Source organism: Ranitomeya imitator, chromosome 6, assembly GCF_032444005.1.
Source record: "Ranitomeya imitator isolate aRanImi1 chromosome 6, aRanImi1.pri, whole genome shotgun sequence".
NCBI lineage: Eukaryota > Metazoa > Chordata > Amphibia > Anura > Dendrobatidae > Ranitomeya > Ranitomeya imitator.
In genome coordinates, this window is record NC_091287.1 from 107,769,755 (window position 1) to 107,786,064 (window position 16,310).

The 16,310-nt window shown below is 41.3% G+C and overlaps 1 protein-coding gene across 2 annotated transcripts in view; it reads right to left on the minus strand.

Moving 5' to 3' along the window:
• Positions 1-16,310, minus strand: part of THRB (thyroid hormone receptor beta) — a 553,290-nt gene that overhangs the window by 15,118 nt on the left and 521,862 nt on the right. For both annotated transcript variants that reach the window (XM_069729993.1, XM_069729992.1), the window contains 3 exons: positions 13,835-13,935; positions 7,016-7,163; positions 1,101-1,306 (listed from right to left, as the gene is read on the minus strand). In XM_069729993.1, coding sequence (XP_069586094.1) covers positions 1,101-1,306; positions 7,016-7,163; positions 13,835-13,935 — 455 coding nt within the window. The remainder of the gene's footprint in view (positions 1-1,100; positions 1,307-7,015; positions 7,164-13,834; positions 13,936-16,310) is intronic.

Below are 16,310 nucleotides of genomic sequence, written 5' to 3' on the forward strand. Positions count from 1 at the left end.
CACTCCAGAATCCAGTACAAAACTACTACCCTCATCCACAAAGCACTCCATGGCGCAGCACCACCCTACATATCCTCTCTGGTCTCAGTCTACCACCCTACCCATGCCCTCCGCTCCGCTAATGACCTCAGGTTAGCATCCTCAATAATCAGAACCTCCCACTCCCGTCTCCAAGACTTTACACGTGTTGTGCCGATTCTTTGGAGTGCACTACCTTGGTTAATACGATTAATCCCCAATCCCCACAGTTTTAAGCATGCCCTAAAAACTCATTTGTTCAGATTGGCCTACCGCCTCAGCGCATTAACCTAACTATCTCTGTGTGGCCCATTCAAAAAAAAAAAAACATAATTGGGTTCCTCGCATCATGTTCTCATACACTTTATGCAGTTAATAGCCCTCTGTGTCTATACTGCTACATACTTAGGCAGTTAACTGGTTCATGCAGCTTTACATGAACACCCGAGCCTTACACTATGGCCGGTCCGACTAACTAAAGCAATTGTTACATCCACCTCTCGTGTCTCCCCTTTTCCTCATAGTTTGTAAGCTTGCGAGCAGGGCCCTCATTCCTCTTGGTATCTATTTTGAACTGTGATTTCTGTTATGCTGTAATGTCTATTGTCTGTACAAGTTCCCTCTATAATTTGTAAAGTGCTGCGAAATATGTTGGCGCTATATAAATAAAATTATTATTATTATTAATTAAGCTGATCAGACTCTGATCAGAGTTTGAACAGAATGGAATCAGTTTTTTTTGGAGATGGAGAGAAAAAAAAACATTTCTCCACCTTGTCCATTCTGTCGGTCATTGCAAATTAGACCACACTCAGATGTTATTCGAACATGGTCTGATGTTTCAATTCACCCATAGACTCGCATTGCAGATTTTGATCTGGCAATAAGATCAAAATTGGACTTCTCATTGTTTTTTACTTCGGCCCACTCAGTACAATGAAAAAAATAGGTCACATGCGCAGCCCCACAGAATAAGATAGGTTAAAACCGCGGATAGCACTTATCCAATGTAAACAGACGCGTGCACCTGCCCCAGCGATCAGTAAATCACCAGCACCTGCTAATATCACATTTTTACTTACCAGAAATTTTCTCTTCTGTTTCCAGTGACTTCCCTGTGCATTGGTGGCCACATGAGCTTCAGTGACCACCTGTATGAGCTCCCACTCTTCTGCTGTTGGCTCAGGCCTCTGTACCAATGTTTTCTGCAGTTCATCCTTGCGCCTCTTTTCTCTGTTTTCTTGTATTAGCTTTCTTTTTGCCAAACGCTTGACGTCATCCAAAACCACTTAAAAAGAGTGAACATACATATCAATAAGTATCCTGAAGCTATTTTTTCTGTTTGACGCTATATGGATCATCGTTCTGAGGATGACTGGCAGGATGGTGAGACGGAACACCAATGTTTAGCAAACATAAGCTTTACTTTAAGCTGACTACATGGGTCACGCTAAGTAAGTATCACCCAAAAATACATTTGGACGTAATACAACAGTAACTTTTAATCTGGTAAAATGGCCTTGTACTATGCATTTATACATGATATAACCAGTATCAATAAATGCAGAACGGGAAACAACACAAAATCTTTCATTCATACCACCTCATACTTTAGTTTCAAGTATATTATCTGCACTTTAAAGCGCTTGTCCTATGACTAAATATTACATTTGCACAAAAACTACCAAATTTCAATTGGAATAATTGAAAAAAGCTTATTTAAAAATATTTATATATTTCCAAGGTGCTATAACTTTTATAGCGCCCTCTGGTGTTTTATTGATTCCCTCTCAGATCGTTCCCTAGTGCTGGCAGGAAGAAGCTGCTTCTAGTGCTCAGATTTCTATTGGCTGCTCAATAGCAGGAATCATTCCACCATCCACAAGATGTAACTACAGTACATTAAATGCAAGGGCTGCAATTGTATCTGGGCCCTGGAGACTACAGCAGATGATCCCTTAGAACCATTTTAAAAGACTATGACCCATCTGGTCGGTCCGGCCTCACTCAATACAACAGCACTGCAGTCATAATTGATCTTCTCCGCAGGCACATCCCTACTACTGAGCAGAGACCCGCCGGCGCCTGCGCAGAAGATCCATGAAGACTCTTCCCATAGAAGAGCGGAAAAGTTTCACATAACCGCGCAAGTGGATGGCGGAATTACAGCGCTGCAACTGCACGCCACAGGACAGGGGGTGCCATTATAATGAAGAGTGGAGGCAGAGATTTCTTCCAGGCACCACACGCCCCGGAGCCTGGAAGAAATCATTAACTTCTAACATTATAACTGCTTTTCTCAACATCTACACCGCAGCTATGAGGCATAAAGGTAAGACTGGTATAACCTCTCTATTAACTGTATGCCCATAGTAATAGCTTAAATTTGTCCAGGGGGTGACAGATTCCCTTTAATATGATCATAAAGGCACAACATTGACACACAGATCTCTCGCTCCTATCTAACATTGGGAAGTAGACTATTATGATTGCAAATTTGTAATTCGTGCCAAATTTGTCATGGTGAAATATATAATAAATATGGAGCGGTGAAGCTGAAGTGAGTAAACCAAATATTTGGTGCAAATTACACAATTTTTTGTTCATAAATGAAGGCCACTATGAGCCTCAAAAAATATAGGGGGCAGTATAACAAGTATGTAAAGCAATGACTAGCCACAATAGACACAAAAGGATTTTTTAAAAATAATTTAATATAAAAAAATTAGATTTTATGTCATGTAATTAGTTACCTAGAGTGGGCTAATGACACCAGTAAAGGGAATTTAGTCAGTCAGCAGGATGTCCCCCCTCGCTTCCCCTAAACTATTTGTATGTGCATGGAGCTCTTTCAAATTCAAGTCCAGCAATACCATTACATGGCCAGATCATTCCTCCAATACTGAGAAATCAGCATTTGAATTGATATGCAAATGAAGTGCTATTCATGGATCTAAAGCCTATGTCACTCCAGCTCTATTCCTCGCTCAGCGGACCAATAAATAGCACTTCAGCCTCATTTGCATATCAATTCAAATGCTGATTTCTCAGTAATGAGGAACGGACTGGCCATGTAAAGGTACTGTCGGACTTGCCTCTGAAAGGGCTTATATGGGAAAATAAATAGTTTGAGGGGTGAAATTCTGCAGACAGATTCCCCTTAAACTCCCGAAATACTGTATAAAAAGATCGAGCAACAAGTGATTATATACAGTGGGGCAAAAAAGTATTTAGTCAGTCAGCAATAGTGCAAGTTCCACCACTTAAAAAGATGAGAGTCGTCTGTAATTTACATCATAGGTAGACCTCAACTATGGGAGACAAACTGAGAAAAAAAAATCCAGAAAATCACATTGTCTGTTTTTTTAACATTTTATTTGCATATTATGGTGGAAAATAAGTATTTGGTCAGAAACAAAATTTCATCTCAATACTTTGTAATATATCCTTTGTTGGCAATGACAGAGGTCAAACATTTTCTGTAAGTCTTCACAAGGTTGCCACACACTGTTGTTGGTATGTTGGCCCATTCCTCCATGCAGATCTCCTCTAGAGCAGTGATGTTTTTGGCTTTTCGCTTGGCAACACGGACTTTCAACTCCCTCCAAAGGTTTTCTATAGGGTTGAGATCTGGAGACTGGCTAGGCCACTCCAGGACCTTGAAATGCTTCTTACGAAGCCACTCCTTCGTTGCCCTGGCGGTGTGCTTTGGATCATTGTCATGTTGAAAGACCCAGCCACGTTTCATCTTCAATGCCCTTGCTGATGGAAGGAGGTTTGCACTCAAAATCTCACGATACATGGCCCCATTCATTCTTTCATGTACCCGGATCAGTCGTCCTGGCCCCTTTACAGAGAAAAAGCCCCAAAGCATGATGTTTCCACCACCATGCTTTACAGTAGGTATGGTGTTTGATGGATGCAACTCAGTATTCTTTTTCCTCCAAACACGACAAGTTGTGTTTCTACCAAACAGTTCCAGTTTGGTTTCATCAGACCATAGGACATTCCCCCAAAACTCCTCTGGATCATCCAAATGCTCTCTAGCAAACTTCAGACGGGCCTGGACATGTACTGGCTTAAGCAGTGGGACACGTCTGGCACTGCAGGATCTGAGTCCATGGTGGCGTAGTGTGTTACTTATGGTAGGCCTTGTTACATTGGTCCCAGCTCTCTGCAGTTCATTCACTAGGTCCCCCCGCGTGGTTCTGGGATATTTTCTCACCGTTCTTGTGATCATTCTGACCCCACGGGGTGGGATTTTGCGTGGAGCCCCAGATCGAGGGAGATTATCAGTGGTCTTGTATGTCTTCCATTTTCTAATTATTGCTCCCACTGTTGATTTCTTCACTCCAAGCTGGTTGGCAATTGCAGATTCAGTCTTCCCAGGCTGGTGCAGGGCTACAATTTTGTTTCTGGTGTCCTTTGACAGCTCTTTGGTTTTCACCATAGTGGAGTTTGGAGTCAGACTGTTTGAGGGTGTGCACAGGTGTCTTTTTATACTGATAACAAGTTTAAACAGGTGCCATTACTACAGGTAATGAGTGGAGGAAAGAGGAGACTCTTAAAGAAGAAGTTACAGGTCTGTGAGAGCCAGAAATCTTGATTGTTTGTTTCTGACCAAATACTTATTTTCCACCATAATATGCAAAAAAAATGATAAAAAAACAGACAATGTGATTTTCTGGATTTTTTTTTCTCAGTTTGTCTCCCATAGTTGAGGTCTACCTATGATGTAAATTACAGACGCCTCTCATCTTTTTAAGTGGTGGAACTTGCACTATTGCTGACTGACTAAATACTTTTTTGCCCCACTGTATTTGTTCATCCTTATTTCAGGATCCATAGCATGTCATTTAAAAAAGGTTCCATGGAGAAAGGAGGCACCATACAAACACATTAAATAGTCATCATTGCTTTTGAGCTTCAATTTTGAAGTAAAAATATTTTAATAGTGACTTCTCTATTTGCGTCTTATATATCATATAATTTATGTCTTTTTGATGTTACCTTTACTTGGTTTTGGTGGATCTTTTGTTTGGCTTTAGGGTCGTGGTTTTGGTTATACAGATGTTTTAGCCTAATTCTTTACCTGCAACATTTTAGAAATGTGGCAACATTTTGGTGCAGTAGCACTCCAGTACCTAGTCCATTTTTGTTTTGTATAAACAGTTGAAGACTAAAGTCCCCCTATTCTTTTTAGATAGGTGAGGGACAAATGATGGTTCCAAGCACTCCTGTGTTCTCTATGAGAAAACAAAAGAATCGTCAGCCCAACATTGGACATGTTGGATACTTATATCCCTCGACATCATCTGTCAGGAAAGAATTGTGGACCCCATACACATTCAACTGTCGATCGAACCTGTTGATATCAGAAGGTTCAGCCGACATTAATCTAATGTGTACAACGGCCTTAACTTACAACATTTTAATACGTATTGAGAGGATTGTGTGGCTTTTACTCTGAAAAAGTACAAAAGGGCCAAAAATAAGCATCTTTCAAATGTTGCAATTTAACAAGGCAAAACAATATTTTGAACAAATCCAAAAAGATGAATGGGGGCCTAGGTGCCTATGAATCCGTAATGCAAAGCTGGAGGAACCTGTTTGTCTCCATAAATGCTCTCTACAGTTTTCTATATGCACACCACAGTGACCACAGAAGGAAGACTGCATCAGTTTGCACATCTGATTTTCAAATTAATAATTAAACATTAATAATTAATTGTTAAAAACCACACAGTTTTACAGGTTTATCTGTGAAACTCTACAATATATTTTTAAAGGGGTTTTCCATTACAATTTTTTTTTACTACGCGCCTAAAAACAAATAGGCAGAAAGTCGCTAACAGAGGCAACTACCTGTTCTCCCCGATACCGGCTCAGCCTCTACTGCAGGCAATTTATCTGCTCGATGTCAACAGAGCAGCTCTTCTTTTCCTGGGCTGTTGCGTCGCCAGGGCGTGACTGCAGACGTCATGCTCAATGACAAACGGCTGACGACAGTTAGGCAGCGATGAGGCAGCTGTCAATCAGCATGAATTCAGCAGTCACAGCCCGTCAACAGAAGAGAGTGAAAGAGGAGCCGCTGCACTGTCGAGGTGACGTCACCAAAATCCACAGAATTTTTGCAGGAATGTTCTGTGACCTCTCCGAGCTGGCAGAGATCAGGGCCAGGCAAAACAGTCAGGAAGTTAGTTACTTACATTACTTAGTTCTTAGACCTATAGTTAAAGAAAAAATGCAATAGCCCTGGATAACCTCTCTAACAAAAATCTTGAGAACTGTGGTGGCTCCCACGACTGACCTGCAGCCACTATTTGGGGGTCGTAACCTTACATTTTACATTTGCAGACCTGACTTTTGAGAATAAATCACATTATACTGGAAAGAAAGGGCTGGGGAACATTAACGAGCTGGAGATTCTGCCACTGAAGGGCATATGGAGCCACTAAGATAAAACCAAAAGATGGAAAATTACAGTAATTTGAGATAGAATATGGTTTGAGCGTATTAATAAATGTGCACAATATCGTCGATACAGTCCTACCAAATAGCAGGCCAGTCATCAGTACAGTATTCCAGGAAACTGGGAAAGAATGGTTCCTCGGGACAGTGCCGTTCTCACTGGCAGAGCGGGGTCACGGCTGATAATTCACCCGTTTATTATTTAGTGAAATGCTTTATTTTCAGATTACAAAAAAGAGCCATTCATCGGCACAGCCTTGCTTTGGATAAAATGCAGATACCGTCTTTTTTTTTACATTTTCAGTAAAGGCCGGAGCACAGTGCGGTGATTGTCTAATTTATTGCTTTTAGTGCTGTGCCATATAAAATTATAGCTAACATATCAGCTTATATCAAGCCAAAAATACACTGCATGTGATCCTTGGTTATGACGTGATTCACGTTGTTGTTGTTTTAGAGACTTTATTGGACAGTATTCAGTATGGAAGAGCGAGTAAGCCACAAACATCTCGTCTCAGCTACTTACGATCTGTTGCCATGCCAACGGCGATGCACTTTTTGAATCGACATTCTTGGCACTGATTTCTCGTTACTTTGTCTATCACACATTTTCCTTCATATTTACATGAATAACTGGGGTGAAGGTTCTTCTGAATAGTTCTTCTGAAAAAGCCCTGTAGATCACAAAAATCACCATTACAATGCATAAATTACCCTTGAATTGCCATTATTATATAATTGCGGGAGAAGTAAGTCACTTTTGTGCTCTCAAAACTTGGAGTGTGATTGTCTAGTGAAAACAAGTTATCACCTATCTGCTAGATGACTGATAACTTGCAGATTGGTGCTCGTTCCACCGCTGGGACCTGCACCGATCAGAAGATGGGGAATTTTTATCTCTGACGGGGAACTTTTATTTCCATTACAAAATGGCACGGCAGGTCGGACACCCGACTGCCACTTCAGTCCAATAGGCAATGAATGGAGCATGCGTATTGCCGCTCATTTCTAACAGGGGTAACAGTTCCCTTGTTCTGCTGATGAGTGCAGGTCCCAGCCGACAGATTCCCACTGATTAACAAATTATCACTTATCCTGTGAATCACTGGTAACTGTTTTTCACCAGACAGCCCTCAAGCTTATAAATATAACTGGACAAAACAGACTGAAAAAAAGTAGCATGCATTCAACAGGGATCACCAAACCAAGATAACAGAAAATATATACATTTTATTAGGTAATAGTACAAACACTGCAAATGGATTTTTAAAAACTTTTAAAATTGTATGACGCAAACAAATACACAAACCCACAATAAGGTCATGCCCTTGCCACACCCCAAATATGAAACAGCAAAATCAATATCTGTAATACCAATAATCACTCAAGAAAGCATACAGAGATGATGAAGAATCTTCCTGTCAGCATGGTAAAATTAGGCATATATGCAAAAAAGCCCTGCCCTATGGGCTAAGAAGCACATGGGTAAATGCTCCAAATATAGCCTGAGCCTAATGCTCATGGAATCCACATTAGGCGCTATATAAAGACAAATAAACAAAACCATAATCCTGCTGTTAAGGCATATAAAAAGAGCAGGTTATCCTTAAAGAAGGATATAAGCCATTTCGCCGCAATGGTGGAATAATCCCCTCAAATGAGGAGACAAAAGAAACCTATACAACCTGAGCCTGTGGATGGAGCTTTCCAAAAAGGATCTCTGTATGAAGCATCAGCGCAGGCGCCGGATTTCATGCGAAAACAGCGCGAAGGAGGCGGCGCCCAGAGCCCCTGAAGATTTGAGTGAGGGCAGTGTGGCGGTTCAAGCAGGGGGGTGAGGACCTGCCTCCCTGGCGAAAGACAGGTATTTTGGAGAAGTTATAAAACGCTTTATTTTGGGAATACATGCACCAAAAACTAAAAGAACCACCTTGTTAGAATGCAGCATTGCTGCTGCACAAGGTGGCTCTTTTAGTTTATAACGGCTGGAGGGGGTGACAGTGGCCCTTTAATTGCACAATGCTCACAGGAAGATTCTTCATCATCTCTGTATGCTTTCTTGAGTGATTATTGGTATTACAGATATTGATTTTGCTGTTTCATATTTGGGGTGTGGCAAGGGCATGACCCTATTGTGGGTCTGTGGATTTGTTTGCGTCATACAATTTTAAATGTTTTTAAAAATCCTTTTGCAGTGTTTGTACTATTACCTAATTAAATGTATATATTTTCTGTTATCTTGGTTTGGAGATCCCTGTTGAATGCATGCTACTTTTTTTCAGTCAGTTTTGTCCATTATCTCTTAGCATGTAATGGGAGAGCCCTAGTAGTGGTACCCGCCAACATTTGCTGTTATAAATATAACTACTAACAGGGTATAAAAATGTACCGCAATTAAAAAATACATTTGGCTGCATCACATATCGATTGAACAGTGTTCGCTACATGTCAATGCTCGATAACCACAGCCGCAAGTCATGCAGCCGAGGGAACTGGAACATAATATACGAGCACTCTCAGATGCTCGGACAACACCCGCACATGCTCGAATAAGACGTTATCTGAGCACGTTCATTCATCATTAGTAAGCATGGTGAAAAACAGGTAAAATGATCATGAAACAATACAAGTGACCGACTGCTACAAAAGGAGAGAGGATCCTGCTCGCAAGGACTCACAGTCTACAAGATTCCTCAACATGGCACCTATTTGGTGAGCTACTCAGATACATAGGGTTGTACCAAAGAAATCAGGAACGACTCACTGTTATTGCCACAATGTTCCATTTGCAAACCATAGCTCCTTTTTTCTCTGATTATTATTCAGAATTTACAAGTGTCAGTAAAAGAGCGGGGAAAGACTCACTTTTATAAAAAAGTGACTTTGCCAACTTCAGAGAACACCATCCATCATTAAACATCTGGGAAACACTGTATGCATATTGCCCCATCTCAAAAATTGAAAATTATAATTTCTTCTTGCAGAAATGTCACTTTTTTAGGATTTCTTCTCTAGAACGATATACACCCGTGGCACCTTGTTTACAGTTTTTAATGATTAACTTAAAGGATAGCCCATAAATATCTAATAGGTTGGAGCTTCGGCTGTGTTCACAGAAAGCAATACATACAAACAACCTTTCCGTTCAGTGTCCACAAAACCTGAGTTTGAACCCTCTTTTACGAAATACATCAGGTTACAGTGGTGGACACGCACCTGTGGATATGCTGACATTTCTAAGAAGGCAATAGCCCTTCAATTTTACTTAAAAAGATAGTTAATGTCTTGGAAATATACAGTACAGACCAAAAGTTTGGACACACCTTCTCACTCAAACATTTTTCTGTATTTTCATGACTATGAAAATTGTACTTTCACACTGAAGGCATCAAAACTATGAATTAACACATGTGGAATTATATACTTAACAAAAAAGTGTGAAACAAATGAAAATATGTCTTATATAATAGGTTCTTCAGAGTAGCCACCTTTTGCTTTGATTACTGCTTTGCACACTCTTGGCATTCTCTTGATGAGCTTCAAGAGGTAGTCACTGGAAATGGTTTTCACTTCACAGGTGTGCCTTGTCATGCTTAATAAATGTGATTTCTTGCCTTATAAATGGGGTTGGGACCATCATCACTTGTGTTGTGCAGGAGTCTGCTGGATACACAGCTGATAGTCCTACTGAATAGACTGTTAGAATTTGTATTATGGCAAGAAAAAAGCAGCTAAGTAAAGAAAAACGAGTGGCCATCATTACTTTAAGAAATGAAGGTCAGTCAGTCCGAAAAATTGGGAAAACTTTGAAAGTGTCCCCAAGTGCAGTTGCAAAAACCATCAAGCGCTACAAAGAAACTGGCTCACATGAGGACGGCCCCAGGAAAGGAAGACCAAGAGTCACCTCTGCTTCTTAGGATAAGCTTATCCGAGTCACCAGCCTCAGAAATCGCAGGTTAACAGCAGCTCAGATTAGAGACCAGATCAATGCCACACAGAGTTCTAGCAGCAGACACATCTCTACAATAACTGTTAAGAGGAGACTTTGTGCAGCAGGCCTTCATGGTAAAATAGCTGCTAGGAAACCACTGCTAAGGACAGGTAACAAGCAGAAGAGACTTGTTTGGGCTAAAGAACACAAGGAATGGACATTAGACCAGTGGAAATCTGTGCTTTGGTATGATGAGTCCAAACTTGAGATCTTTGGTTCCAACGGCCGTGTCTTTGTGCGACGCAGAAAAGGTAAACGGATGGACTCTACATGCCTGGTTCTCACCATGAAGCATGGAGGAGGTGTGATGTGTGGGGGTGCTTTGCTGGTGACAGTGTTGGGGATTTATTCAAAATTGAAGGCATACTGAACCAGCATGGCTACCACAGCATCTTGCAGCAGCATGCTATTCCATCCGGTTTGCATTTAGTTGGACCATCACTTATTTTTCAACAGGACAATGACCTGAAACACACCTCCAGGCTGTGTAAGGGCTATCTGACCAAGAAGGAGAGTGATGGGGTGCTACGCCAGATGACCTGGCCTCCACAGTCACCAGACCTGATCCCAATCGAGATGGTTTGGTGTGAGCTGGACTGCAGAGTGAAGGCAAAAGGGCCAACAAGTGCTAAGCATCTCTGGGAACTCCTTCAAGATTGTTGGAAGATCAATGTTGGAAGACTACCTCTTGAAGCTCATCAAGAGAATACCAAGAGTTTGCAAAGCAGTAATCAAAGCAAAAGGTGGCTACTTTGAAGAATCTAGAATATAAGACATATTTTCATTTGTTTCACACTTTTTGTTAAAGGGAACCTGTCACCCCGTTTTTTCAAGAAGAGCTAAAAATAGCATTAAATAGGGGCAGAGCTGGGCTTTACATTAGTGTATTTTGGAGCCTTTATTCCCCACCTATGCTGCCGAAATACCTTTGTAAAGTCGCCGTTTTGGGCTGTCACTCACGCTGGTCAGGTCATATGGGCGTGGTGACAGCGCTGTTTCTCCCCCAGATCTCCGTTGGTGGCGTAGTGGTGTGCGCATGTCCAAGTGGCAAATCCACTGCGCAGCTTCAAGGAAAATAGCGCAATCTGCGCTATTCAGCCGTTTATCGGTGGGCGTGGCCATCTTTGTGAGGCCGCGTGTGCGCAGATAGTTCTTCTCGGCTTCCGGAAAATGGCCGCGAGATGCCGCGCGTGCACAGATGGAGATCGCGGCGGCCATTTTCCTGCAGCCGAGATGCGAACTCGGCTTCAGTAAAATGGCCGTCGAGCTCGCCATCTGCGCACGCGCGGCATCCCCCGGCCATTTTCTTGAAGTCCCCTATTTAACGCTCTGCCCCTATTTAACGCTATTTTTAGCTCTTCTTGAAAAAAACGGGGTGACAGGTTCCGATATAATTCCACATGTGTTAATTCATAGTTTTGATGCCTTCAGTGTGAATGTACAATTTTCATAGTCATGAAAATACAGAAAAATCTTTGATTGAGAAGGTGTGTCCAAACTTTTGGTCTGTACTGTAGATATACAGTATTTATACTACAATCACGTAAGATACCTTGTTCGCTCTCATGTGATCTCTCTGTGACTAATTATGGGAATTGATATGTTAACACGCTGCTAATTTCTGGCAGAAACTTCAAATTCATTTACAGGGAGCCTGCAGAAATCGATGCACATGATGGAAAAAAACCCCTATGCGAATCAGATTTGTGTAATAAATCTGTTGTGTCTGAACATGTCCTTACAAGCCTGTAGGTATTGCGGTATACGCATAGCAGTGTCATAACAATTTGAAAGATCTTATATACACAATAATAGAGAAAAACTTGGACACATCTACCTCTCTTTATTTTTCTTTTTTTTTTTTTACTAATTTTTGAATAATAGTAAGACATTGTAAGTAAGAAGTAATACAAGTAAAACCCTCCAGTGATGAAAAAAAAAGAAAATACAGGAAACTATCCTATATTCCTTGAGGTAGCCAATCTTTGACTTGTTAAAGACTTGTTATCAACATGACGACAAGTTGCATGTTGCTGGTACTAGCCTAAACCGGGGTCTGCAGCGTCCCCGAGCTCATCACCCATCTAGCACATCTGGGATGTCATCGGCCGTCAATTGCAAAGGGGTCTGTCGGCAGCGGATCTTGATGATTTGTGTGGTCAAGTGTGTTAGGTGTCGAGTTCTCGCTGCTGCTCAGGGGGAATCTCGAATCACCTCCACTGCGGTCTCCCATTCTTCTTCAGCTGCAGTGGAGCCTGCTCAGCGGAAACGTCGGTCCCAGCGTCTGGCTCAGTCAGATACTGTGCGCTTGGTTACTGCTGATCTTCCAGGCTCAGCCATTGTAACCATCACTGTTCAGCTGCGATCAGACGCTCCTGGTACTAAGTCCTGCTTTTCCTCTACTGAGCATGCCCAAGGGACGACCTCTCATTGGAGGTCGGGGGTCACATGCTCAGGTCCTGAAGCAGTTCTTATTGAACCACTAGGAAGGTCCTGGAGAGCTGCAGCTATAAAAGGTTTGCATGGCCGCACAGTCATGCGCTAGTATCAACTTATGTTCATGAGTGTATGAGCTTAGCTACTTTGTGGTCTGTGTCAGCATGTGCTCAGGGTCGGCTGTAAGCCACTAGAATTCCGGCACCTCCGGAGAGGAGTTTGTGTAAATTTAGGGCTGGCGTATAGCCACTAGAATTCCGGCACCTCCGGAGAGAAGTAGTTTGAGTGCTGTTGCTGACTGTATGACCACTGTATGCTACCTGCTCCATTAGTGAGCTTTGATCCTCTGTGAGGTTAACAGAGCACAGCGTTACCGGCGACTCTGTCAAGCAACAGAGTTCGCTCCTATACAGATCGGGTGACGGAACCCATGTCTATTCAGGCGTAGTACCACAATAAAGTGCAGCCATTTACTAGCAGCAGGTTCCACTCCAGCTCTAACAAAGTGCACTCAGCGTGGCAGAACATTCCTCAGACAACATTAATAAAGCAACTGATAGGAGCCAAGGCATGTGAGTATTTCTGCATGTTGCGCTCATGCTCTATTTGTATAAATCGAAAGGTTTTGAACATTTTGTTTCATTTTTTTCATAATTTGCATATCAGTAATATGTCTGTCGATCATGTGATTTTCGTAATTTCACAACTTTTCCTTTTTGATGCTGCATTTTCCATGTGGAGGAGTGTGCATACACAGATAACACCTACAACAACATTTATTCTTAACTTCAAGCCATAAGAGTCTAGAATGTCACTGAATGAAGAGAAACCAATGTTCAATAGAGATGTCCAAACTTTTCACTGGTGCTGCATAAACTAATATCATTTTTTGTGTGGAGCATATATGTCGTCACTTACCTTGCACCCTTCGCAGGTGATGCATCTATAATGATACCCTGTAGCCTTATCTCCACACACCACACACAGTTCATCTTTATCCAAGTAGCTGGGTATGTACCCTATAGGAAAACACAAGTGTTACCAATGCAATAATTTCAGCTTATCTCCAAATTAATCAGTGCACATAACTAGCTTTATTCACAAGCAGAGACAATTTATATATAGTACCCAATAATCCGACATATCCGACACTAATTCTACAAGTCTTATTTTGTGGTAGACTATTAAGGCGAAAGATCACACAGTAAACTACTTAAGGGTACAACGCATGGCCACAGGATCTGATTAGCAGTTACAATAAAGTAGTATTGTCCCATATTAAAATAGAATGTATGCGGTATGTACAGAATTTATCACTGTTTTCTTATGCTAGAAACAGACTTAAAGGGGTTATACAATTTCTTTACAAACATCTGCATAACTTTTGAAATAACAAAAGAAACACTCTCTATTCTTACCCCTGGCGATCCAGCGCTGCTCCTTTGGCAATGTTCCCAGTCATGTGCCCTACTACTGGCACCATGGCTCCCATTGCTTAGCTGTGATGCTAGTAAATTATGGGAATCTTTCTAAGCATATTCATGCTAGTCCTGGTTATGGGGGACTTTAACTACCCGGATATTAACTGGGAAACAGAAACCTGTGAAACCCATAAAGGCAACAGGTTTCTGCTAATAACCAAGAAAAATTATCTTTCACAATTGGTGCAGAATCCAACCAGAGGAGCAGCACTTTTAGACCTAATACTATCTAATAGACCTGACAGAATAACAAATCTGCAGGTGGTTGGGCATTTAGGAAATAGCGACCACAATATTGTGCAGTTTCACCTGTCTTTCACTAGGGGGACTTGTCAGGGAGTCACAAAAACATTGAACTTTAGGAAGGCAAAGTTTGAACAGCTTAGAGATGCCCTTAATCTGGTAGACTGGGACAATATCCTCAGAAATGAGAATACAGATAATAAATGGGAAATGTTTAAGAACATCCTAAATAGGCAGTGTAAGCGGTTTATACCTTGTGGGAATAAAAGGACTAGAAATAGGAAAAACCCAATGTGGCTAAACAAAGAAGTAAGACAGGCAATTAACAGTAAAAAGAAAGCATTTGCACTACTAAAGCAGGATGGCACCATTGAAGCTCTAAAAAACTATAGGGAGAAAAATACTTTATCTAAAAAACTAATTAAAGCTGCCAAAAAGGAAACAGAGAAGCACATTGCTAAGGAGAGTAAAACTAATCCCAAACTGTTCTTCAACTATATCAATAGTAAAAGAATAAAAACTGAAAATGTAGGCCCCTTAAAAAATAGTGAGGAAAGAATGGTTGTAGATGACGAGGAAAAAGCTAACATATTAAACACCTTCTTCTCCACGGTATTCACGGTGGAAAATGAAATGCTAGGTGAAATCCCAAGAAACAATGAAAACCCTATATTAAGGGTCACCAATCTAACCCAAGAAGAGGTGCGAAACCGGCTAAATAAGATTAAAATAGATAAATCTCCGGGTCCGGATGGCATACACCCACGAGTACTAAGAGAACTAAGTAATGTAATAGATAAACCATTATTTCTTATTTTTAGTGACTCTATAGCGACAGGGTCTGTTCCGCAGGACTGGCGCATAGCAAATGTGGTGCCAATATTCAAAAAGGGCTCTAAAAGTGAACCTGGAAATTATAGGCCAGTAAGTCTAACCTCTATTGTTGGTAAAATATTTGAAGGGTTTCTGAGGGATGTTATTCTGGATTATCTCAATGAGAATAACTGTTTAACTCCATATCAGCATGGGTTTATGAGAAATCGCTCCTGTCAAACCAATCTAATCAGTTTTTATGAAGAGGTAAGCTATAGACTGGACCAAGGTGAGTCATTGGACGTGGTATATCTCGATTTTTCCAAAGCGTTTGATACCGTGCCGCACAAGAGGTTGGTACACAAAATGAGAATGCTTGGTCTGGGGGAAAATGTGTGTAAATGGGTTAGTAACTGGCTTAGTGATAGAAAGCAGAGGGTGGTTATAAATGGTATAGTCTCTAACTGGGTCGCTGTGACCAGTGGGGTACCGCAGGGGTCAGTATTGGGACCTGTTCTCTTCAACATATTCATTAATGATCTGGTAGAAGGTTTACACAGTAAAATATCGATATTTGCAGATGATACAAAACTATGTAAAGCAGTTAATACAAGAGAAGATAGTATTCTGCTACAGATGGATCTGGATAAGTTGGAAACTTGGGCTGAAAGGTGGCAGATGAGGTTTAACAATGATAAATGTAAGGTTATACACATGGGAAGAGGGAATCAATATCACCATTACACACTGAACGGGAAACCACTGGGTAAATCTGACAGGGAGAAGGACTTGGGGATCCTAGTTAATGATAAACTTACCTGGAGCAGCCAGTGCCAGGCAGCAGCTGCCAAGGCAAA